The sequence below is a fragment of the Podarcis vaucheri genome (assembly GCF_965113315.1).
Source record: "Podarcis vaucheri genome assembly, chromosome: 14".
NCBI lineage: Eukaryota > Metazoa > Chordata > Lepidosauria > Squamata > Lacertidae > Podarcis > Podarcis vaucheri.
This window is the reverse complement of record NC_138752.1, coordinates 28,824,409-28,850,291: the sequence shown is the minus strand read 5'-3', so window position 1 is coordinate 28,850,291 and position 25,883 is coordinate 28,824,409. Positions and strand designations below refer to the sequence as shown.

The 25,883-nt window shown below is 42.4% G+C and overlaps 1 protein-coding gene across 1 annotated transcript; it reads left to right on the top strand.

Annotated features, from left to right (window-relative positions):
- The first annotated feature begins 999 nt into the window (after positions 1-999).
- CTDSPL2 (CTD small phosphatase like 2) lies at positions 1,000-24,613 on the top strand. The gene is made up of 12 exons (XM_082198941.1): positions 1,000-1,199; positions 3,797-3,935; positions 5,868-6,017; positions 6,242-6,457; positions 8,192-8,270; positions 9,404-9,515; positions 9,755-9,841; positions 16,854-16,916; positions 17,004-17,083; positions 19,373-19,499; positions 20,257-20,352; positions 21,814-24,613. The coding sequence occupies exons 1-12, from the start codon at positions 1,014-1,016 to the stop codon at positions 21,877-21,879; spliced, it is 1,401 nt and encodes a 466-aa protein (XP_082055067.1). The 5' UTR covers positions 1,000-1,013; the 3' UTR covers positions 21,880-24,613.
- Positions 24,614-25,883: the final 1,270 nt, after the last annotated feature.

Sequence of the window (25,883 nt, the reverse complement as noted above, 5' to 3'; positions counted from 1 at the left end):
AGCAGCCTGCCACCCCACGGGGGGGGCGCCCTGATGCAGAGCGCCCCTCGCACGGGGCAGACATCGGCCAGCCCCACAAGCTCGGGGGACAGCAGGGAGGCGCAGCGCCGCCATCCCGCTGTTCCATGACCTGGTTCTGTTTCCCCGACCTGCTTTGGGGGGGGGGAAATAAAGGGAGATTTTTCCCCCTTTATTCCCCCCCCCAAAAAAAAACACTAGGTGCGTCCTATGGGACGGAGCATCCTATGGGACGAAAAATATGGTATTTTCAGGGGAAAGAGCAATGACCCTGTTCCAGGGCAGGGCAGAAAAATTGCAGGAAGGCGCCTGCCTTGTTTTCTTCAGTGGCTAACTTGTCATGGCAATGGGGAGATGATGCTTTAACTTCTTCTTTAGAAACCCATGAAATTTTCTACACCTGTTAGGTATACTGATCTCTGGTAGTCAGACAGGCCCTATGCCCAAAGTATGGGCTAGGTTTTTCTTTTGTGAGAGTAGAATCACAAACTGCATCCTTTAGATTTCTCAGTGTTGAATGGCTGCCCCTTTCTTGCTAGAAGACCTACTCCAGAGCAGCATCCATGAAGAGTCCTGCTGAAAGGCATGTTGATTCTGGATAGAAATGTTTCAAATATCCTGAGCATGTGCTAATGTCCCCTGTGAAAATATGGCTCACCTGAATAATGGGTACCTGACCCCTCAAGTTCTCATGTCTTGATCTTGATCAAATAGTGTGTAGGAGACTCAAACATATGTTCTTTAGCCAGGAATGGCTGAATTTTCAAATTCCTACATGCCAGTCTTAACATTTTAGGGAGCTAGAAACCAGTTGTGCATGTGGCATTTCTTTTATTTATTTTAAATAAATAAAATAGTTAAAAAAGAAAAACAGTTACCCCAGCTTTGGATTAATTATTGAAAATGCTATTAAACCATAGATGATTAGTACTTCTTGGGCTTTAGTTAATGTTATGTGCTTGTTCTCTTACAGTTTTACATGTGATACCAACAAAATGAGGCTGAGAACGCGGAAAGCTTCTCAGCAGTCAAATCAAAATCACACACAGCGTGCACTGAGGGTGAAGAGAAAGTACTCAGATGTAGAAGAGAGCTTACCTGTTGGGGGAGGAAAACCTCAGAAAAATGAAACAGGCTTATTATCTTCAATCAAAAAGTTTATTAAAGGAAGCACCCCAAAGGTAAGCTTCAAATATTTTGATCATGCTAATCTATCTATGGAATATTTATCACCATAGTCTTCCCAAAAGGGATTTACATAAAAAAGTTTTAAAACCACAAAAATTCACAATAAAAAAGAAATGTAAACACATTAGTTGTATGTGGAATAAGCAGCCTCACATAACCAACATGCTTAAGTCTAATTAATGCATGAAGGGGTTAAGACCATAGAGCAAGCTGTCCTGCCCTGCTTCGCTCAACTTGGAAGGGTCTACTTGAGAAGCTCCCATGTGAAGAGTTTTGAGTTGGTTGCTCCGGCTCAGACTGCATGGCTCTCACAAGCCACTCTTGATTTCCTATACCAGTAACCAAGGAACTTTCACCACTCTGTAACTAAGGTAAGTTTTACTTCCTGTGACTTTTTCTGAATGCTGTATAGAAAAGCACATGAATCTGACATTTGGAGTGATTATAAGTAAGCCGTTTTTAACTTACCAGATGTGTGGTGTTTTTGTATGCCAGTGGGAAACTTTGGAAATAAGCCTTTTAAGGGGAAAATTTGATACTCACTTTAACTGGCACATTTTAAGGTTCTACAGCCTGTATTTCCACACTTTACTTTGCTGTATATTTTGTGATTTCAAATCTCTGTTAGGGTTCTCTCACCAAAAGAGTACTTGCCCTAAACTTGGATCTTGGCACCCAGGAATTCTCCTTTATACCTGTATAAATGTTGGTCCCTTTGAACCAAAATTGTAAACATAATGCCAGAATAGAAACTGGACCTTACAGAATAAATCTTAACACATCCACTAAGGCCTGTGTGTGGAGTGGCCCTACCAGTTGTGTTGGCTGGGGCATCTAGTGCTCATATTAGGGATAGCTAGACTGCCACTTCATGAAGGGATAGAGAGATTTCTCAAGGGGATTGGCACAGCAAAGCTAGCATGGCCTTAGAATTCTAGTTCACTTTGCGGGGGGGGGGGCAAGCTTCCCATACAAAATAAGATGCAGTGAGTGGCCTGAAGATGCAAGGCTACTGAGATAAGCAGGTGGGGAAGTAATCGTAAAGATAGCAAGAAAGCAGACTTGGTAAAGTTCCCTATGAAGGGAATTACAGTGGTGCCCCGCAAGACGAATGCCTCACAAGACAAAAAACTCGCTAGACGAAAGGGTTTTGCGGTCTTTGAGCTGCTTCGCAAGACGAATTTCCCTATGGGCTTGCTTCGCAAGACGAAAACGTCTTGCGTTTTTTGCAAGTTTGTTTCCTTTTTCTTAACACCGTTAATACAGTTGCGACTTGACTTCGAGGAGCAACTCATAGAACGCGGTGTGGTAGCCTTTTTTGAGGTTTTTGGTGATTTTTGAAGCTTTTCCAAAACTATTTCGTCTTGCGAGGCACCACTGTACAAAAACATGGGGCCACCACTGAAAAGGCTCTGTCATTGCTATTTCATAAAGCTAATCTCAAGTAGGTTATTATGAGAGCTCTCAGACCTTCATCTAACATGGCTCCAAATGTTTTAGGGATTTAAGGATCAATGCCAGCACATTAAATTGAACCTGGAAATAAACATCTATGTAGCTGGTGTAGGAATGATGTAATGCAAGGGCAGGAACCCCCAATGCAAATGCTAGCAGGAAGGGGCTTCCCTCCTCTCCTGCCTGCCCGCCCCCCCAACCTTCTCTGGAGGGAACTCCCAGAACACCACACAGTGGGAGAAGAGAAGAGGTCATTTTGTTGATGGAACAATAAGAAGAGTGTGCAGATGAATTCCTCCCAGGGTGCTGGAAAAGTGATTCAGCATGTCTTCTCAGTGATAAGAATGGAAACTTCCTGGGAAATTTCCATCATTCAGGTTGGTGACAATGGAGCAGACTTTAATTGGGATTATCTCAAGAGAGAAAGTTCCTCATCCACCCTATTCTTGTTTCACACAAGAATGCAGGACATTTTGTAAAAAGCTCATACTTTAGTAGAGCCATGTGTTTCCCAGTAATAAGTTTCCACAAAGCTCCAAGCAGTGATTTTGGGAGACTTTTAAAGACAACATTTTAGGTTGTTAGAGAATTTCAGTTTGTAGTACCTCAAATATAGGTAAAAAAGCAGCCAGTCCTCATACAGCTATTATAATCTTAGAATACAAGTGTTGAAAAGAAAGAAGTTTGATCCTTCTATTTCTCCCTTCCCTCCTATAGTGTAACAATTTCTATAATTGTATTTTTCTATAGAGCTGTATAAGTACGAGGAATATTTTTTAAAAAACAAACAAACCAAAAGCTTGGACTTTGAAGGTTCCAACTTGAGTCTTTGAGCACACACAAGAAACCAACACACCCAACCACACTTTTGTCCCAGGCGGGGATGGGACCTGTGCAGCTTTCACTTGCTTTCAACTGAAGGGCCCCTTTATTTCAGCCTTTTATGACATATTTTTTGCCAAAACAGTCAGAGCTGAACCTTATAAAATGAGAGATGTGGAAACGAAAATGTGGTAGATGCTAACAGTGCCACCACCATGAGCATAAAAGTGAGGATCAGTTTTTAAAAGGGCATAGAAAGTTTGTTAGTAACCTACATATCAGATAATAAATTGTTTATGCTTTATTTTTTAAGGATGAAAGAGAACATCCTGCAAAGAGGAGTAGAACTGAACGTGATATAGATGACAACTTAATTACATCCACTCCTCGAACAGGAGAAAAACCTAACAAACAGATTTCTCGAGTTAGGCGGAAAAGTCAAGTGAATGGAGGTTTGTAAATATTCTACTCAAGTGACTCCTATGCAGCCTTTGGTCTTTCTACACCATTTAAGTAATTAAGATTTTATGTCCTGGTTTCATGGAAGAGAAAATTTGAGCCTGCAGTGCCAGGAGTGCACATTGATTATTGGGCAGCATATAAATATTTAAAACCAACTTATTTGGGTGGTTTAGAAGTAAACCTAGTGCCTTTATTGTGTAAAATACATTGCAGTATTTTTTCTTGATGCTTACAGTAGCCCAATCTGACATAAGTCAAAATGGTTGGGTCCTTAGAGAAGTTAGTTTAAGAAAATTCACAGAAGAAGAGTTTGCAGTCCCCTCCTTTCCTCCCTTACCCCCCCTCCCTATCTACTTGTGACCCCCACCCACAGTAGGCTCTGCAGAGTATTGGTTGGCCATCCTGAGCAATATTAGAAGGGCAGGGAGGACTCCTGATGGAAGGAAGGGATGGGCTGTGATTTTCATTTAGTTACCATCTTAGGATCCATGCTTGGTACGGGAGGATTTCTCCCTCCTACAGCAGCCCCCTGCACAACATCAAACATTGTCCAGAGAAGATTTTGGGGGGCATTGGGGGCGGGGATCTGCTGAAGGTAGAAGGGAACACAAAACCATATCTCCATGAACTTCCTTAATTAAACTTATCTTAGAATCCAGAATTATTTATTTTGTTATAAACAAAGGCTAAAAGAGTGTTTTGCCTTACTGAGCTAGGGTTTGAAATGTGATGCGTGTCCACTCAAACCTCTTGACAGAGTAGCCAACATGGTACCCTCCAAATCTTGGGCTACAGCTCCATTGTCCTTGATCATTGGCCATGTTGACTAGAACTGATAGGAGTTGAAGTCCAACAACATATGGAGGGCAGCACATTGGCTGACCCCACCCCACCTACACTGTAGTGGTTAATGATGTTTGGCAATGGGGCAGAGCACTCTTGCATAGCTTGTAGCTGCATAGATAGCAGAATCACCCGCTCCTTTTCCTCCTTCAATGAAATGGGCTATATTGTTTGCATTGGGGACAGTTAATGCTTAACATGCTGAACTGCATTTTTGTTTTACACAAATGGATCACTTAAGAAAAGAAAGAAAACAGTACTATTTTCCCTTAGGAAGGAGAGGATAGTTGGGTGAGTTGGCTGCTCCACTCAATGCAAATTGAGCTGTTCTTACCTTGGGTAGGAGGGAAACGGACCTTTCAGTTCCCTTTCCCTTCCATATTTAAGAAGGTCCTGACAACTGAGTGGACAGAGCCTGCGGGTGGGTGGGTGTCTGACTTTAGTATCTATCTGATATTCCAGACAGATTATGGTGAAAGCAGCCACTGTATATTATTGGATACATGTTGTGAGCAAATAACTGTGTCTTTAATAGGGATTTGGTAGTCAGAGGTGACCAATTGTGATGCTGCCTGCTTTACTACCTTGAAGACTGCAGGCCACAGGATCTGCCTTAATCTCATCAGCTCTTTATGGGTTTCCTAGATATTGAGTGGCTGTTCTGGTGTTTAATTGCAGGGGTTTTTGTGTGTTTTTTTACTGTAAAACAAACGCAGAAACCTCTTGTTCCAGTTTTAAGAGGATTAAACTCCTGATATAAGTATTTGTTGAACTAAGCATGTGTTTGTATGGATTGAAAATATTGCCTACTGAAATCCTGATAAGAAACAAAAATATTGCTTTTGCTACTCATACGTATTGACTGTGTTTGGATGTAACGCCAGCTCCCCTTTCGCCTCCAGTATGGCTGCAAGGAGAAGTCTGCCTCAGGCAGCAAAATGTCTTGTTCTGGCCCTGGAAATTTACTTGAAGATACTGTGTGACTTAGTGATTCCAACCTATGTAGTAAAAATGACATCAGGAACAATGTGAGCATTGTACAATACTGTCAAGTCAAATGTTTTGTGTCTGCATTCTAGAAGCTGGAAATTATGAAATGACAAACCAGCATGTTAGGCAAAATGGAAAATTGGACGATAATCCCACAACCGGCAGCCCTCCACGGACTACTTTACTGGGGACCATATTTTCTCCCGTCTTCAATTTTTTCTCACCAGCAAATAAAAATGGCAAGTATTATGCAAAACCATGTTTAATGTGTTTTATATACTTAAAAATAAAATAGCAATTTAGAAAAAGTAATCTCCTGTCTCAATGCTGGGCAAAAGATAGGTATGTTTTGATTACTCTTTTTTAAAAAAATATTTAAAGATTCTGAAGCTAAAAATGAAATAAGAATGTTAATTCTTACATAAGTGCAATAGCAATTTGTGAACCGAAAACATCATTTCAGGGACAGCCGGTTCAGACTCTCCGGGGCAAGCTGTTGAAGCTGAAGAAATAGTGAAGCAGCTTGATATGGAGCAGGTGGATGAGATTATCACTAGCACTGCAACTTCAGCCAATGGAGCATCATATACTAGCCAAGCAGTGCAAGTCAGATCAACGATCAACAATGGCTTGGAGGAAGTAGAGGATGTAACTGATCGTGATTTGCCTCCTCTCACTGGTAAGAACCAGGCATATTTTGGTGTGGTTGTTTTTAAATCTTATGTACATGACTAATTTTGGGGGGTTGGGGGCGTACACCCTCACTCTTCTGAACCGAATGGCTCAGGGACACAGGATTCTCCATGACCAGCATGGTTGTCTGGTCTGCATAGCTACCTTTCCATGATTTGTTGGGAGAGAATGATGTCCTAAACTTCCCTTCCTTGAGATACTCCAAGCGTTTCTATAGCCATGGACTGCAGGAGCAGAGTAGCTTTTATCTGGACTTATTCTGTTGAACAGTGCTCTGCAATTTTGAATGGGAATGGTGCAAATCTAGTTTACCTGAGCATGAATTAACAATTGTTGTTGTTACTATCATTCTTATTTATCCACCCTTCACACTAAGGTCCTAGGGTGGGTTACAACAATAAAAACACCATGTTGAAAACACTTTACAATCACAGAAATAATGGGGGTCTTAAAAATGTACATCTCAAATGTCAGAAGCCAGGGGAAAGAGGTGTATCTTCTGCCTTCGTTGAAAGATATATAATGCCAGGTGCACCTCTGTGAGGAGGGAGTTTCACAACTTAGAACTAAATGCAGTGGTACCTCTAGTTACAAACTTAATTTGTTCCGGAGGTCCATTCTTAACCTGAAACTGTTCTTAACTAGAGGCATGCTTTCGCTAATGGGGCCTCTTGCTGCTGCTGCGCCTCTGGCACACGATTTCCGTTCTCGTTCTGGGGCAAAGTTTTCAACTCAAAGTGACGCTTCCAGGTTATCGGAGTTTGTAACCTGAAGTGTTTGTAACCTGAGATGTTTGTAACTCGAGGTACCACTGTAATTGCATTGAGTGTCTTAGTGCCAAAGAAAGAAAAGAAAACCAAAGGGAATAACTCTTTGGTGGATGAGAATGTAGCTGAAGAAATGGATGGTGGTTTTTTCTGTATTACGTTTGTACATTCTAGTTTCAATGTGTCATTAACTATGCTCTGTTGTAACATTCAAATGAAATTATAGCTGACACTTGAAACTTAGCATTTAAGACTTTAATAGATTGATAAAAGCTGTTATTAGAGGTGAAATAGTTATATGTAGGACCATTCTGGGGAGGTTCCCACTAATTATTTTAGTAGTATTATATTTTTACATCTATCCTACCTCTCCCCCACACCAGGACTGATGGAAGCTTACACAGATTAAATAAAGGTAAAGGTACCCCTGCCCGTACGGGCCAGTCGTGTCCGACTCTAGGGTTGCGCGCTCATCTCACTCAAGAGGCCGTGAGCCGGCGCCATCTGAAGACACTTCCGGGTCCACGTGGCCAGCGTGACGAAGCTGCAGCTGGCAAGCCAGCACCAGCGCAGCACACAGAAACGCCGTTTACCTTCCCGCTATAAAGCAGTACCTATTTATTTACTTGCACTTAAGGGTGCTTTCAAACTGCTAGGTGGGCAGGAGCTGGGACCGAACGACAGGAGCTCACCCCACCGCGGGGATTCGAACCGCCGACCATACAGTCAGCAAGTCCTAGGCACCGAGGTTCTACCCACAGCGCCACCCATGTCCCACACAGATTAAATAGAACAGACTAAAAAAAAATCAATCCTTAAAATGTGATTAAATGCAATTTAAGGCAAAAATGGAGACTAGAAATATTTTGATTATTGAATATTCCACTTAGCTGCTAACTGGAGCTTTCCTCCCCTCTTCAGATGAACTAATGAGGAGCTTTTGTGTTTATTAGCACCAGTATCTCCGGACAGTGGTTACTCATCAGCTCATGCGGAAGGTGCCTATGAGGAAGACTGGGAAGTTTTTGATCCGTATGTGTTCATGTTTGATTTCACTTTGTAATTCTAGATATGACATTTTGAGAAATAAAATACTTTGCCCTCTTTGTGAGTCAGTGTTGAAGACTGCAGTACTTAACATTTATTTTGAGCACAATACTGCAGCAGTTCTACCAGCCTCAGTTGTAGAGCCATAGCAGTAAAATCAACAATTATTTATTTGAACCCTCTTTATACTGCTCTTCATCAAAATTGATTTCAGTGGAGTTTACAAGGTTTAAGAAGAATAAAATATACATTACGTTCTCTAACAGCAAACTCAGCTAGTGAGCACTGACAAGAGTATGGCCCAAACTTGGCTGCTGAGAAACAAGGAAGAGATATTGATGTGCTCAAGGGAATCATATGGTTTGCAGAAATGGAAAAAAAAGAGGAAAATGTATGGAGGCATTTGAAAAAAACAACCCAGTGAGGACTGCATGCTTACTGGTTACAGAATTCTTGATGTCTCGGGGTGTGTGGAATAAACTGAGGGGGGGGCGTGGTGGAATAGAATAGAATATCTTGGAAGAGAGCCAAGTCAGCTGTCTAGAACCCTGAGCAGGAGCATGCCACGCTGCTGCAACATTTACAGCTCCCACTCACATACAGGTACTTCCCCATTTGTGCATGATCAGCACGTGCATGACTGCTGACAGGCGCACTGCAAGGGGGTGGGGTAGAATGGGGTGGGCTTATATCATCCCGCTGGTGCGTGCAATGCCTTAGAAGGTACCCCCATGTAAATGGGGATCTGCCTGTATGTACATAAAACGTTTATACATAAAAAACCTGCAGGTAAAAGAAAAATCAACAGTCCTTAGATGAGTGAATAAAAAGGTTTTATCTCAAAACATCTTCATTTGATCCCAAAACATTACAATTGCACACGCACGCCACATCCCATTGAATCATACAGGAAAGTTTTCCAGGGCTTCCCAGATTAGTTGTTTGTCTATTTCCATCCTGCATCCAGTAGGGACTGGGATTGCTGAAGATGTCTTCTTACCTCCCTGGTGGTCCATTACATTAGCCTGCCAGGGCGGCTTTCCAAATTTGTCCCAAGAGTTGTAAAGCAGCAGTTGTAATAAATTACCAAACCGTATATTGGTTTGCCTTTCTTCTAGGTACTACTTCATCAAACATGTTCCACCACTAACAGAAGAACAACTTAATCGGAAGCCTGCTCTTCCATTGAAAACGAGAAGCACACCAGAATTTTCTTTAGTTCTAGACTTGGTAAGGAATACATATTGGCATTAGTTATGATAGAAAGGGGTGTGTGTGTGTGTGTGTGTGTGTGTGTGTGTGTGAGAGAGAGAGAGAGAGAGAGAGAGAGAGAGAGAGGGAGGGAGGGAGGGAGGGAGGGAGGGAGGGAGATGTATGCTGTGCAAATTGCAGGTGGGAGGGCTTCATTTCCGAGCATACTTTATTTCTACCTGCCTTCTAAGTCATCTCATTTTCTTAATTCTTTATAGGATGAAACACTAGTCCACTGTAGTCTAAATGAACTGGAAGATGCTGCACTCACATTTCCAGTCCTTTTCCAAGATGTCATTTACCAGGTAATCAAAACCACGTTCCGGTGAAGTATAAAACTGCTTATATAAATTAAATGGACAAACACTTGTCATGCACATGGTGTCTTCTTGCCCTCCTGGAACATTGGCAATTAAGCAGTATTGATTACATTCTTTGAAATTTTGTCAAGCAAGTCCTCAGATATTAGATGTATTGTGACACACTGCTTCTTCCTTCTACACTTGCATACTTTTACACTTCCTTTTCATTTATTTGTAAAGAGCTCAAGCATGAGGAAGCCAGAAGGCTTCCTCTTCACTGTCTTTCTACGTGGCAGCTTTTCTCCCTGCCAGCAGGTGGAGGCAGGAGTTCTGGAAGCTTAAATAATTTTACTATAGAAGAGCTTAGTGCAGACTTGCTTTTCTGCCTTGCCTGAGTAAAATCGACCCATGCTATTCTGCTCAGAAGGGATTAAAAATACAGATCTGGGAATAACTTGTGCAGATCCATCTCTTCCTTCATAGTTAGGTGCTGCTTGTGTGGCAGGAGTTGCTTTTGTTGATGGAGACTACCAGATTGCTAGCTGTTGGTTGTGCTTCACAACATATTCTTAGCTTCCATCTACCGTGTGTACAACAATTCGGTCAGCCAAGAACAGAGGAAAGAGGAAGAGTTGGAGATGTGTTCCAGCAACTGCCAAAGATGCTGCACTGACCCCAGCTGTTGTTCTCAGGTCCCTATTGTGTGATGTACCTGGGAGTAGCAACAGCTTCCCTTCATGTAATTTGCACGATATTGGACTCCTCTGTAGTATCTTTGGAGAATGACATCAGGCACCTTAAATGGACTCTTGTCCAGGTATCTTACCCTAATTTTAAAACTTCCATTTTGTCTTTTTGTTCTGTAAAACCCTCCAAAATTCTGAGGCTTAAAATGAGGTATTTCCTTTCCCCAGAAGAAATCAGGTTTAGTGACATCAATGTTCAGCTTCCTCTTTAATTAGATAAGTTAGGAAGTTACCTTTGAATATTTTGGATAATAAAAGCAAGAGCTGAAAATTGGCTGATAGCATCATCTTCTTTTCTGTGGCTTGCCAATATTACATCTTGCTGAGAACAGCTGAGAAGTAAACACTACTTTATGAGGTTTCTTTATATAAATATTGCTGAAGTGAGCAACAACACATTTGAGTCTTGGGTGGAATAAATGTAGAGTTCCAATTTTACAAACCCCTCCTTGGTTCTTGGGCTGGGCTATTGTTTAGGGGGTGTTGTTTGGGGTGGGGTTGCTGTTGCTGTTGCTGTTAAACTGTAAAATCCAAAATAAAAATCCTAAAAATTATGTGGAAAGTATTCAATAGTTTTGATATTTTGTTTAGTGTTTATAACTACTTTTGTTACATTAGTAGTTAAGCAATTTTTTAATATGTTATAAGCTGCCCTGAGCATAGTTTTAAATTTGGATAGGTGGCATACAAATAAAATGATTGATTGAGTGATTGGTTTCTTGGCAGTCCTTTTCTGCTTAGCACAGGGCTAGCACCATAAAACTTGATTTTTGCAAACTTGGACATTTAGTTAGGAGTTTAGTGACCTCTGTTCCTCAACCTTTGTAATCCTCTATCCACTTATTCCACTTCCAGTCTCATAAAAAGCTCCTCCAGAGTAAGCAGGTTAAGAACTGCAGCTGTAAATGTTCCAGACCTGGTCCTAACCCTTAAGTATTTTGCCTCTCAAGCCAAATGTTCACATCTGGAAGTACGTTTCATTGCTTTGAGGGGAAACCAGTTTCCAAGTATGCTTGAAATTGCAAAATTGCAGTCACGGCCATCTATGGCTATAGATAAACAGAGTTTGCCCCTATTCTATTTTGATATGGGCCCAGTGAAAATGGCAAGGAAGTTTGAAGTGTCAGCTTCATAATATTGTTGTTAGTCTGTGAAAAACCATTATTCAGTCAAACTTCAAAAGACAAAAACAATCAAAAGCCTTTTGTAGACCAGAGTCCTCTTTATTTGCTACATAATTTATTTAGAACTAATTTGGTGCAAATGGCCACAATGATGATCGAGTGTTGTAGTGATGTGGTCCATTACTGCAGCTAAGCTTGAGCTTATCTGGGTCCTTTGGTCATCCAGAAGACTTCCTCCAAGATCTTGCTGAAAATCAGAATGGCAAAAAGAGAGACTTTTTTGTGGTTGTCCCCCATTTCTGGGGGTGCTTTCTCCGGAGATGCTCCCCTGGCACCAGTCTTTGTGGCAGCAGGCAAATACCTGTCTTTCCTCCCAGGCAGTTTACTATCTTCTTCTCAGTTGGTGCCCTTAATGCTGTCTGCCAGGGTAGCTCAATTTTTTAAATTTTAATGGGGGTTGTGTCCATACTTGAGTGGATTTTGTTATTAGTTTGTTGCTTTGTTAAAAACTTGGTTATGCTGTATTTATCTTACAGGTTGTATTTGCTTATTTGATATTTTAAATTATTTTATTGTAAGTCATCAGGAGGCTTTGGAGTTGGTGACTAAAAATTTAATTAATAATAATAATAATAATAGGAAGGAAGGTTCAAGTAGTTACTTAACTGTGCAAAGAATGACTGAGACCATGCAAGTTCACTCTTTTGCTTTCCCCACCCTTTTTAATGATCATCTTCTGTTGATTGCAAAGGCCTGTGGTGACAGTACTGATTCAAGATGGCAGTATGGGGTTTAAATTCCCTATCATGTGGTCCTTTGGAAGTGGTGATCTGCTTAATTTGTTTCTCAGTGTGGTTTTGAAGGCAAATGAGAGTTGTAAACCAAGTTGGGCGCTGAAAGATACTATAGAATTAAGTATCCTAAAATATAGCAGCTGTCTAGAGTTGAGGTTTTTCTAAAGGCCTTGCTCACTCCTTTAGCATTTGTGCTTTTCCCTTAGACGGAGGCATATTGGTAGCTTGTCTTAAATTATTGACACCAACTGGAAATAATGTGAACCCAAGAACTTCTTTGTCCACTTTGCAGCCAAATATTGTTTGTTCTTCTGGATGGAAACCAATTCCTACATTGCAGGGGGTTGGACTAGATGGCACTTGGGGGTACCTTCCAACTCTGTGATTCTATGAATCAGTACTCGATACACACTTGGGTACTAATAACTTGTATTGGCACTTGCAGAGGTTCTGATGAAGGGATTGTTAATCAGTGAATAAGACTTCTCTTTAGTTCACTAGAGAGCAGCCTTCTCATGCCCTTCAGTGTGACTCACCACAGGCACTCAATCCACCCTCACTGCTGAATTTCATCCCCCCACCCACCTGAGGGAGCACAATTGGGATGGACTGGAAGGTATTCAGGGAGAGTTATCCCTTCCTCCACATCACAGTCACTCTTCCCATACCTTGCTAAAGAGCTGTTTGCCAGACTGGGGCGTGCTGTTTACATAGGGAGGAAGGCGCCTGGGGATAACCTGGGAACACCAGAACATAGGAAGCTGACTTAGACTTAGACAGTTTGTCTGCTGAACTCAGTATTTTCCCTCCCAGCTGTACCTGGAGATGTTGGGGATTGAACCTGGGACCTTCTGCATACAAAACAGGTGGCCCTTCCCACCATAACTTGCCCCAGGCACCAAAGCAGATGAACAGCAAAGCGTCTGCTGCTGTATATCTTCCATTTCTTGAGCCCAATTTGCTGCAATGGGTCGCTTTTTGGCTTCATCTAAGGACCACAGGGTGATTTACAATATAAAAGCACAAAAATGCATAACATAGTACAGTAGTGCCCCGCAAGACGAATGCCTCACAAGACAAAAAACTCGCTAGACGAAAGGTTTTTTCGTCCGCGATTTGCCTCGCAAGACGAATTCCCCTATGGGCTTGCTTCGCAAGACGAAAGCCCATAGGGAAATCTCCGGGGACCTCTTTTAAATGCTAGCGGTGGGGAGCAAAGCCTTCCCCCCCCCCCTCCGGCCTTCAGAAGAGGTCCAGGAAGGCTGGCGGGGGCCAAAAGGCTTTGCTCCCCAGCGCCAGCATTTTAAAAGCAGTCCGGGATAGCAGGGAAGCGCTTCCTGCTATCCCGGACGGCTTTTGAAGGCAGGAGAGATCCGCGAAGCCTGGGCGCGCTGCGCGCAGGCTTCGGCATGCCGGCAACTCTCCGCCAGCAGCGGCAGAGCTGCCGCTGCTGGCAGAGAGATCCGCGAAGCCTGGGCGCGCTGCGCGGAGGCTTCGGCATGCCGGCAAGTCTCCGCCAGCAGCGGCAGAGCTGCCGCTGCTGGCAGAGAGATGCGCGAAGCCTGGGCGCGCTGCGCACAGGCTTCGGCATGCCGGCAAGTCTCCGCCAGCAGCGGCAGCGCTGCCGCTGCTGGCGGAAAGGCCCGGGATGCCTGGGCCGGAAAGCTTTTGAAGGCAGGCGGGGGGAGCAAAGACTTTCGCCCCCGCCAGCCTTCAGAAGAGGTCCAGGACCTGTTCCGAAGTGGGGAGGGGGGGCGGGACACCTGGCCCCGCTGCCCCACTTCGGAAAGCTGTTCCGAAGTGGGGTGGTGGGGCGGGGACACCTGGCCCCGCCGCCCCACTTCGGAAAGCTGTTCCGAAGTGGGGAGGTGGGGCGGGAACACCTGGCCCCGCCGCCCCACTTCGGAAAGCTCTTCCGAAGTGGGGAGGGGGGTCGGGAACACCTGGCCCCGCCGCCCCACTTCGGAAAGCTCTTCCGAAGTGGGGAGGGGGGTCGGGGACACCTGGCCCCGCCGCCCCACTTCGGAAAGCTCTTCCGAAGTGGGGAGGGGGGTCGGGGACACCTGGCCCCGCCGCCCCACTTCGGAAAGCTCTTCCGAAGTGGGGAGGGGGGGCGGGGACACCTGGCCCCGCCGCCCCACTTCGGAAAGCTCTTCCGAAGTGGGGAGGGGGGTCGGGAACACCTGGCCCCACCGCCCCACTTCGGAAAGCTCTTCCGAAGTGGGGAGGGGGGTCGGGGACACCTGGCCCCGCCGCCCCACTTCGGAAAGCTCTTCCGAAGTGGGGAGGGGGGTCGGGAACACCTGGCCCCGCCGCCCCACTTCGGAAAGCTCTTCCGAAGTGGGGCGGGGGGGGGCGGGGACACCTGGCCCCGCCGCCCCACTTCGGAAAGCTCTTCCGAAGTGGGGAGGGGGGTCGGGGACACCTGGCCCCGCCGCCCCACTTCGGAAAGCTCTTCCGAAGTGGGGAGGGGGGTCGGGAACACCTGGCCCCACCGCCCCACTTCGGAAAGCTCTTCCGAAGTGGGGAGGGGGGTCGGGGACACCTGGCCCCGCCGCCCCACTTCGGAAAGCTGTTCCGAAGTGGGGCGGGGGGGCGGGAACACCTTCTGAAGGCGGGCAGGGGGCGAAAGTCTTTGTCCCCCCCGCCTGCCTTCCCAGGGGCTTTTAAATCGCCCCGGACAGCGGAGAAGTCCTCCGCTGTCCGGAGTGATTTTAAAATGCCGCCCGCCAGCATTTTAAGATAGCCCCGCACAGCGGAGAAGTCCTCCGCTGTCCCAGGGTTTTTTAAAATGCTGGGGGTGGGAAGAAAAGCCCTTGTCCCCCCCCCAGCCTTCAGAAGAGGTCCGGGGACAGACTGTCCCCGGACCTGGTCTGAAGGTGGTTTCCCTAGGAACGCATTAATTGATTTTCAATGCATTCCTATGGGAAACCGTGCATCGCAAGACGAAAAAACCGCAAGACGAAGAGAATTGCGGAACGAATTAATTTCGTCTTGCGAGGCACCACTGTAACAAACTAAAGCAATACCTCCCACCCCATACAGTTTTAAAGGCCATAGATTGTTTAATTAGCCAAAGGCCTGGGAGAAGGAGGATGTGTTTGCCTGGTGCCTAAGATACACAATGAAGGCACCGTTGGGCACTGGGGCGCACTTCATTCAGCTCTCCTTTTCTCCAGTCCCAGCCAACACCAGCCTTGCCCACAGGCATGCAGCCGCTAACCACTCACATGTGTCCTTTGTGAGCTAAATGGTGGCACATCCCTGCTTTAAACGGGGATTTTTGCTGAGGAACATTCTTGTGGAAGCTACAGAGTACAGCTAAGGCTTCCATCCTGTACACACCTATGTCAGGAGGGATAGTTTGGCCACAATAGTACTGCCCTTGGTCACCTTCTAGACTGAACTACACACTCTGTTTGGGGCTGCTCTAGAGGTTGGTTCAGAAATTGTAGCTAGTGCAGAATGCTGCACCCCAATTGTTGATGGAACACTGCATATTACACAGATGAAGAAAGCTCTGCACTGGCTGCCAGTACATTATTGAACTAAGCTCAATGTATTATAAAGGTGTATAAACCTAAATGACCTGGGACCAGGTTACCTGAAGGGACTGCCTTATTCCTTATGTACTGTGCTTATCTGGAGAAGGTTTCCTGATTGTCCCAGTTATCCCATACTTTTTTAGTTTCTCCACATGCCAAGGCTTTCAGTATAGGGGATCTTGCTGAAATAGCATACCAAGGCTTTCAGTAATTTGGGACACTGTTCCAGGCACCTACAATCCTGGTATTTTGTTGCCTGCGGAAAACTTATTTGTTTGTAGGAAATTAATTTGATACAGTTTTGGTGAGACAAAGTGTTCTGTATTTTATGATTCTATAATTTTAAGATTTTAAAACTTTTATGATGATTTTACTGTACACTGTTTTGATACTTTTTATGTGTTGGTGGTTTATAAATATTCTTATAAATAAAAATAAAAATAAGATACTGCCTGGTACAATTGCCATTGTATCAAGTGCGATAGATGATGCTACAAGTTTTTGAGTGAGTTGTAGTAATAGTAATTTTTATTGATTTATCATAAAACATATGGACAAACTAGCATACGAACCAAACAATAACTGGGTTGTTTTTTGTTTTGTTTTCCAATTATACAAGCAAACAGTAATAAGAATTTTACACCCTCTCTAACATTACTATTTCTTCTTCAATTACTGAATATAATAAGTATTTTACTGTAAATTTTCACTGCTGTCCACCAACTATAGTTTCAGAAACCCCTGCCATTTGAAGCAAAATGTCCCTATTCTGTGTATTTTAAAATTGCTTTTTCTTTTTGTTCTAGGTTTATGTGAGATTAAGACCATTCTTCAGAGAATTTTTGGAGCGTATGTCTCAAATCTATGAGGTAAAGGGACTTAATTTGGATCTTGTATGATTATCTTAGCCTTCAGCAGTAGAACAGATAATAACAATGTCCTCCCTTCATTTTCAGATCATTCTTTTTACTGCTTCAAAGAAGGTATATGCAGACAAATTGCTGAACATACTAGACCCCAAAAAGCAACTGGTCAGGTAAGCTTAATGACCAAGTGGTGGCTGTTATTTCTTTTTAAATCAGAATTGCAGCACACACTATTATGATGTAGAACCTGAGTGCATTTTAGTTATCATAGCTGAATACACATGGAAACACAGATAAAACGCTGACAACAGGCTATTTTGAAACCTTGGAAACGTTGAACAGTACAACAACAAATGGGTGCCTGCAACAAAATGCTGCAGTGTCTCCTCAGGCCCTACTGAGTGCTCATGTTCAGGGTTCCCACCTGCCAGCCATACCTTCCCCAAGTTCTGAGGGGCTCAAGCAGGCCAGTTCGTTCCATTTCTACCCACCCCAGCCTTCAATTTCCTGGTTTTCTTTACCAAATTACGTCAGCGTTCCATAGCAGCTTGCAGTGGCCACTGGTGGCATGCTCAGTTCTCATTGGACTCTTATGTTCCGGGGTGGGGGGTGGCGTTTGCCCTCCTAGGTGGGTCATAAGGAAAGAGTTAAATGAGTGTGAAGTGGGAACCCAAGGGGAGGAGTTAGAGTTAGAGTTGGAGTTGGAGTTGTTTGGAAGTCAGTGGGGAGTTGGAGAAGGAAGAGGGAGGATAAGTTTGTGGGTTGGTCTAGTTTTAATGTGAGAGAGTGAGAGGAACTATTAGGTGGAGTCAGATAGATAGTTGGGATAATCAGTTTGAAGTTGTTAGGAACATGCTTATAAAATAAACTTGATTATTTGTTAATGTTAACAACTGTCTGGACTCCATGTGTACCCGAGAGAAATGGATTGGTGGCAACGAGGAGGCAATCACAGTGGTGGCACGGGGATCAATAAACTGTCAAACGTCCGGGGACCCTGTGTGATCGCCACAGGATGTTTTTTAAAGTGTTGTATTTCTGCATACTTTAGGGATCACTAAGCATTTTTAAATATTTCTCTTGATTCTCAGTGACCCCATTTTGGCTTCAATTCCCTGTCATCACTCAATCCCCTTGAGTTTGCTATTGGAGGATTTGATTATCCATTTTATTCATATATGCGGTAGCAACTCAGATGGTCTAGTGCAGGGGTGGGAAATCTGTGGGGGCGCTCTGGATGTGGTTGGTTACAGCTCACACCATCCCTGACCATCATCATCCCTCTCCCTGACCATTGATTAGCTGCTGGGGGTGCTGGGAGTTGGAGTCCAGCATCACCTGAAGGGTCCACATGGGAGAAAAATGGGGCTACCTGCGCTTCCTACATATATGAGGGAGTGTACTGGTAAATGAAAAATAGGATTCTCAGTTGGCCTGGAACGGGGGGTGGGGTGGACTGACTTGCTTGAGTCCCTAGCAGCACCTTGTATCCTGGAAAAATATGTGACTGACTGGAAGTCTGAAGAGAAGCACTCGTGTTAATGATGCAACATTTTGTTGCAGGTCCCACTTGTTCCTTCTAATAGTGAACTCATGTGGCTGAGTGCAGACAGAATTGGGCTACTGAGGAACAGGAGGGAGGTATCGGCACGCTTGGGTGAACCCCGAGGTATGCAGAAGTACAAAACATTTTTAATAGCAAAAAAGAAAAACTCCCAAATGTTTGCTGGGCATGCTCAGTAGTGTCCACGAGCCACAGAATGTTGGAATATTGGGAAAGAAAAACAGAAACTTGGGGGGAGGGGTCTGTTGGTCTGATAGCGTGTACTATTCTGAAGGAAGACACAGCTGGATGTTTGGAACCCTGAAGATGAGCCATCCTATTTTATTTATTCATAATATTTATATCCCACACAATAACAAAAGTTCTTTTGGCAGATTATATTAAAAATTAAATCAATACAAATAAATTAGGCTCAAACATGAAAACTACAACAACATAAGAACAACAACTGAATTCTCCTGGTGGACTTGTGCGTGAAAGATGGCAGTTGAGGCTTCGCTGTCTTTGGGTTCTCTCCAAATGTTATGGGATCATTGTAAAAACACTTCATCATTGCCTGATTTTCTTCCATAGTTAACAGCACAGGTGCTCCACCTCCTGGTCAAATTAATCACTAAGAACACAAGGCCTTCTTTGGTTTTGCATGATTATATATATGGTAAATATATTGTACTGCAGAGAATTAAAAACCTGTTTTTCAGCCAAAAAACAGCAACCTTTAGCTGTGTTTTTAACATCTATTTTTCACCACACACACCAAAAAACTACCATTTAATAAAAAGACAATTCTTAACATTAAATCCCGTGAAAGAGAGGAAATCTTGTAAAAAGCAGCATTTTCTTCATATACATTTTTCTTCATGTAATCTGAATGTGTTCTTTTAACCAAATACAGGCATCGACTTTTCCGTGAGCATTGTGTTTGTGTACAAGGAAACTACATAAAGGATTTAAATATCCTTGGTAGAGATCTCTCAAAAACTATTATTATTGACAATTCACCACAAGCCTTTGCCTATCAGGTGAGTGTTTTTTCTCCGCAGCTGACTTTGCAGACAAAACAAATGCTAACGTAACTTCATCTGTAGCCTCAGCAAGTAAAAAAGCATGATTTTTGTTTATGCATGTGGGGGCAAGTACCTAATTCACCACAAAACGTATACGGTATTTTACAATTTGAAGGGCAGTTTGCTATCACAATATTTCATGATAAATATTGGAAAAGTGTGCTTATGTAAAATTATGTGGTTGAATAGGACACTGCTGTTGACCTTATCCTGTATTAGTTTTGCTCATGTTAAGAGATTTGCCCTCACACGCCTTCCTGGATTATGGGCCAGGATGTTTCAGCACTAAGCATGAAATCTCTGGAATGGAGAGGAAACAAACAAAGTTTTGATATGATCCGTTGACAGAAATAGAAGTTGCACTGTATTGATTGTGGCTACAATCTGTAGTAAGGCAAGATGCACTTAATGCACTGAAGTTTCCAGCTGCTTTCCCCAGCCTTCTTTCCCACTGTTACAGCTTTTCATATTTGGGGACAGTTGGGCTCTTAGGGGAATTGCCAAAAATGAAACTCACAGTAAGATGGTATTGCTACTTGCCTGAACTCGCTTCAGAAATTCTTGTAAATTGACCATATGTCTGGTGTTGGCCCATTTAATTGCATGTATTTAATTATAATATGCCTTGTGAGCTGAATGAAGGATGGGTTTATAAATTTAAATAAAAATATATAAATAATTTAACTTGCCTCTGATATTTTGCTTTTTCTAGCTTTCAAATGGAATTCCTATAGAGAGCTGGTTCATGGATAAAAATGACAATGAGCTCCTAAAATTGATTCCTTTTCTGGAGAAACTTGTAGAAATGGTATGTATTTCAGTGATTAATCTTTTGATAGAATTTTTCCTCTTAAAACTTGATAGCATTACAAGTGTGGTGGCCCTGTGTTGCTTTCTGGGCATAATTCAGGATGCTGATGTTGATGTAAAAAGCCTTCCCTAAAAAAACATTGTTTGGGATTGCAGATCATCATGCAGGGTTTGCAGATATTTCTGCACAGTGATTTCAGCACCACTGATCAGCTGATCATGGGCACTTCAAAACACTTAGCAGGACTGCCCAAGGAGCTTTTCCTCTGCTCTTTGCAAGCCCCTTCAACTCCTTGTGGAGTTCTGTTTGGGGAGCTCAGTAGTACAACAAGTCCCATGGAGCTTGAAGTTAGCATATGTTAGTTGATAGTCATTGACTTCTGCTTTCTTGTGGGGTTGGCTGCACTATGGAATTCCCCATGGGGAATTTAGTAGTGCACCCAATCCATTTGGCTTGCACTTAGTGCCCATTCAGAGGGATGAGGGTGGCGCTGTGGGTTAAACCACAAAGCCTAGGACTTGCCGATCAGAAGGTCGGCGGTTCGAATACCAGCGATGGGGTGAGCTCCCATTGCTTGGTCCCTTCTCCTGCCAACCTAGCAGTTCGAAAGCACGTCAAAGTGTAAGTAGATAAATAGGTACCGCTCCGGCGGGAAGGTAAACGGTGTTTCCGTGCGCTGTTCTGGTTCGCCAGAAGCGGCTTAGTCATGCTGGTCACATGACCCGGAAGCTGTACGCCGGCTCCCTCGGCCAGTAAAGAGATGAGCCCCACAACCCCAGAGTCTGCTACGACTGGACCTAATGGTCAGGGGTCCCTTTACCTTTTTAAGTGCCCATTCACCAATTGGTGGTGGCAGCAATCAGGTTCTAAGGTTTGGCACTTTGTGCACCTGCCCCACACCTGATGCTGCATATCTCATTAGGTGTGGGGCAGGTTGGTGTGGTTTGGGAAAAAGAAGCTAGAGCAGGGGCGGGGAACCTCTAGCCTGCCTGGCTTAATTTGGCCCAGCACAGGTTCCAATTTAGCACACGGGTTGGCGGTTCCCCGCTCCTGCTATAGCTTCTGCATTAGTAAATGTAAAGTCTGCCAAAGCTCAAGGATGAACGCTTTCAGGAGGCCGAGCAATGTGGAATTTTGCAGAAGATGGCTAGAGTAGTGGAGCTGCCTTGAGTCTCTGGAATTGGGTTGGAGAGGAACAAAAGCAAAATCATTTGCTGGATTTTATATGCATGCAAGAAGTCAGTGTACTTGGAAATTCTGCATAGAAGTAGGCTTAGGCATAACATTGAGTAAAAGAGAATTGTGGAAAAATTGCTGGTGAGCAGTTGAAAATTAGAATCTCTGTTGACATCTTTTCTTCTGCTGTGGTGGTGAACTACCGTGCACTTTACAAGTGGAGCTGCTTCTTACATGTGAGACATGGAAGTTACTGGTTTTTCTTTCCTTGCTTCTTTTTAGAATGAAGATGTTCGACCTCACATCAGAGACAGATTTCGCTTGCACGACTTACTACCCCCTGACTAAACACCAATGCTTTGCCAGGTAGCTGAAGGAGAAGAAAATGCAGGACCTTTTTTTTCTTTTCTTTTTGGACTAAAACAAAAACATTGCCATTACTGTTGAAATTTTTGCATTTTTGTACCCTGTCTCGCTTTTCTTATCTCTGGTGCCCAACAATAATCAAGGGTTGCAGAAGAACTTTATATAATAATATTCGCCAAATGGAATCCATACAGTAGGTAGGCTAGAACAGAAGCGTCTTTAGAACTAGTGCAACTCCAATAATTTTTTTTATGTACAGGACATCTGCCGTTTTTAAAGAATTCTGTTTCTGCCACCAGCAGTTTGACCTATAAACACACACACAGGATTTTATGAAATAACAGAGATTGAAAATGGACTCTTTTTCTTTTCTCTCTGTTCGGTGCTCTCTAAGTGGGTTTATAGCCACTTTGTGTTACTTTTAAGATTCTCATTTCAACAGGAATGGCCAGTAAATGTTTTTTTTTCCTGTTAAGGTTTATAACCTTCTTACATTTTTGACTTGTATTAGAGTTTAGAATTTCATTATGCATTCCTTTTAGTTGAGGCGGCTTCATAGTTTTTCTGGGAATAGCCAAGTTTTATTAGTTTTTTATTATACAATTGAATGGCCATTTTCCTGCTTTGACTGCCTGCATACTGTATATTTGTTTAAAAATATTATCTAGTTTTATTCCATGTAAGTTTCATTTAGAAATCTGCGTTTAAATATATATTTTTTGTTTCTGTAATATTCTACTGTAGTGGAAATCTTTTCAAAAAAAATCAAGAGACTGGCTAGATAAGAAAAAATATAAGAATTACTAATATTCAGAATATTTAAACCATTGTGATGGCATGTACTCTGGACAGAGATGATCTATTGTGGTGGTGCACATGGCTGATGGACAAGGATCAATACCTCAGAGTCTACTGTGCATAATACAAGTCCTTGGGGAGAGCTTGCTTGGTCTAATGCAATTCAGTTACTTCTGCCTTCAGTGTCCTCCAAGAATGAAGTATTGTGGAGAGCAGTTCAGTATTTGAAACTGTCTTGCGTGGGTTGGTCTCTCTGCTATGCAGCTTGTTACAATCAACGCTAAACTTCTTGCCTAGCAGGGACAGGGCCACCACAGTAACTGTGCATAACCCTGTGGTTCAGTACACTCCTTTGCCACCAGTGCAGCTGATATGCTATCAGAGTGGTTTTCTATGCTATATGGAAATGGTTTTCAAGCCTTGGTTCTCTAATGCAGCTTGTACAAAGAGGCTGATATTTTTTTAATGGAGTGTAATCTCCTTTTTAGGAGGCTTTTTATGGAAGGGAAAAATTTGTAAAAGTTAGTAAGCTTTGCCTCTAAACTGCATTGACATGCCATAGGCTCGGGCTGTTTTTGTGTAAAGGGTGTTGCAGAATGGCACTTTTTCTAAAGAGAAGTTTGATATTTTGTATGCTTGTTAAAGAAAGTACAGTATTGGAAATTAAAGGTGGACAACTGATAATTGAGAAGTATGTCAATTAATTTTTTATGTATATTACCTGTTTACTTGTACAATTTTATTGTACAAATTACACGCAACTTCATTTTCAAATGAGTCCTTAAAATAAGGAAAATCTTTTTAGGAAAACATTTAATTTTTGTATTTTTTGATTTTAAAAGGCATGAGTTATATCAACTTTTTTCCAATGTATTAATGAAGATTTTAACTTTTCATCAGGTTGAGTGTTTTCTTACTATATTATCTGTTGTATATGTAGCTAGCACATTGTGTCACTGAACTGTTAAAAAAAAGTAAGCATGTAGAGCAAGCCTGCTTTGTGGAAAATCATTATTCATTTGAAACAAAATTTTGGTGGATTTTCTGCAGAAAGAAAGAAAGAAAAAGAAAGAAAGAAAGAAAGGCATTTGCTATCTAGAATGCTAAAGGTATTTTGCTTGCAGGAAAATGATACAAATTCATTTTAATGAGAATCTCTGAAATGTATTTATCTTTAGGGCATCTGAACATCTTTATGCTGTTTGTCTTAACGTCTTTATTGAAATAAAATGTACATAATGTTACTAATTATATATATATATAAATGTGTATATACATATATATGTATGTATAATAAATTATATATATATGTATATGTATATTAATATATATATACATATATAATTATAAATGTGTATGTGTTTGCAGAGAAGTGACCCCTGTAACCACTCCCTTCCTGTTTTGCTAAAAATAGGGATATAGATACATTTGATTTTGAAAATGTTAAGTTTTAAATTTCCCACATATTTTTTTTAAGGAAAAGATACATCTAGTGATAACCAAGAAACACTCCCTTATTGCTCCTACCGATGCTAGCAACCCACAGCAGTTTTTCCTAGTGGTCTCTAGGAAGAGGCATCTCCTGCACACTCTTTCTGTTCACACTTGGATACAGAAGTTGACCGAGGAGGCTTTGCAGGGACACCTGCCCAGGCTGAGTTTCTTCAGCTTGATAGAAGCACCAGCTAAAAGTGGGGTGACAGCAGCACGATAATGGCAGCTGTGATGGGAGCAAAATGTACCTGCCTCAGTGGAAGGTAGGCACAGAGAGATTCTTTATTTTCTGCAGTTCACAAATAAGTGAGTAGAACCTCCTCCCCACCAAATAAATAGTTGGACATTTTTTTGTGACTTGAAGGAAAAACTGTACAGCATCTTCTTTAGAGTACCTTTCTGAAGCATTTGTGCATTTCCATTATTATTATTATTTTAAGTCCATTACAAACCCCACTGCTTTTCGTGAAGCTGACACAGTGCATATTACTAACCTACCTGTTATGTGATCACTGAAAAGAGAAAAGAAGAAAGAATGTGAGCTTTTACAACAACGATTATTAGAAATTGTAGGGAAATCTACAGTCCTACCTAGGACAGCTAAATCAACCATTGCAGGCTGCTCTGTAAATACATATTAAAGTATCATTTTGTAAGTTGGTGCAAGTCTGATTTTTAATTCCCATTGTCCCTTTTCAGTGGAAATGTAAAAATGCTACTATGGTTATTGTAAATGTCATACGGTGTTGTGATTTCAATCTTTTGGCATGGTTTGGTTGTTTTTTTCTTGAATTTGGAATAACTAAACAAGGTAGTATGGGAAGGTCTTCCTTTTGTTATAGAGAACAAATCATTTAGGCCAAATGCATTTTGAGAACTATCATTGGAAAAAGGCAAAGGACACAAACTTGTATTCCATCACTTACTCCAGCTGAATTCCTACTTGCATAAAGAAAAGTCCAAAGTTGTTCAAATTTTCCTCATCTGTCACCACCACCCTTTTCCATCTTTGATGTGATTTTTAAAAACCCTATCACCAAACCAGATGATTCTTTTCCAAATGGACAGGCAGACACAGCTTAAAGCTGCTGCCTCCTTTTATGTTCCATGTGCTCAGCAATCCCTGTTTCCATTCTCTTGGAGGTAAAGCTACAGCTGTAGTTATGGTTTGCCAAGTCAGACATTGTGCCATGGCCTAGTTAGCACAAGCCATGGTGTCTGAGTCCGATTGCTGCAGAGTATGCTTGGTCAATTCAGGTATCAGCCCAAACCATAATTAAGCTTCCTCAACTATAGTTTGGTTTGGCTATTGAACCGTATCAAGTTCCAATCTGCTAAGAATTATTTTAGGAGCACTTTCCCTTTGCAGGGTTTAGTCTGGGTTTGGCTATCACAACAAACTGCTGCTACTTTGTATTCATGAAGATTTGAGCACTTTCAGATCAGTGTCTTAATTCTTCATTCACTGGCTGTCATGTTTTGCATCCTTTTGTAAACTGGTTTCTGATGCTCAAAATGTGAGTCATTGTTCATTTTTTGGTGCCTTTAAAAAACCAGTTAATTATGAATATAGTTTATGATTGACCAATCACATACTGTATTAAAATATACAGACTATTAAAATAAAAATAAGAAAGCAGCCATAGATTGGCTAAAGCAAATCACAATATTTAGGCATTTTGCAAATGGCTTAG

Bases quoted from the DNA above. Each gene is read 5' to 3' on its own strand.
- CTDSPL2 (XM_082198941.1), top strand. From the start codon at position 1,014: ATGAGGCTGAGAACGCGGAAAGCTTCTCAGCAGTCAAATCAAAATCAC. The intron at 3,936-5,867 runs GTTTGTAAATAT...TCTGCATTCTAG, and splicing joins GAAAAGTCAAGTGAATGGAG to AAGCTGGAAATTATGAAATG. The intron at 8,271-9,403 runs GTATGTGTTCAT...CCTTTCTTCTAG, and splicing joins GACTGGGAAGTTTTTGATCC to GTACTACTTCATCAAACATG.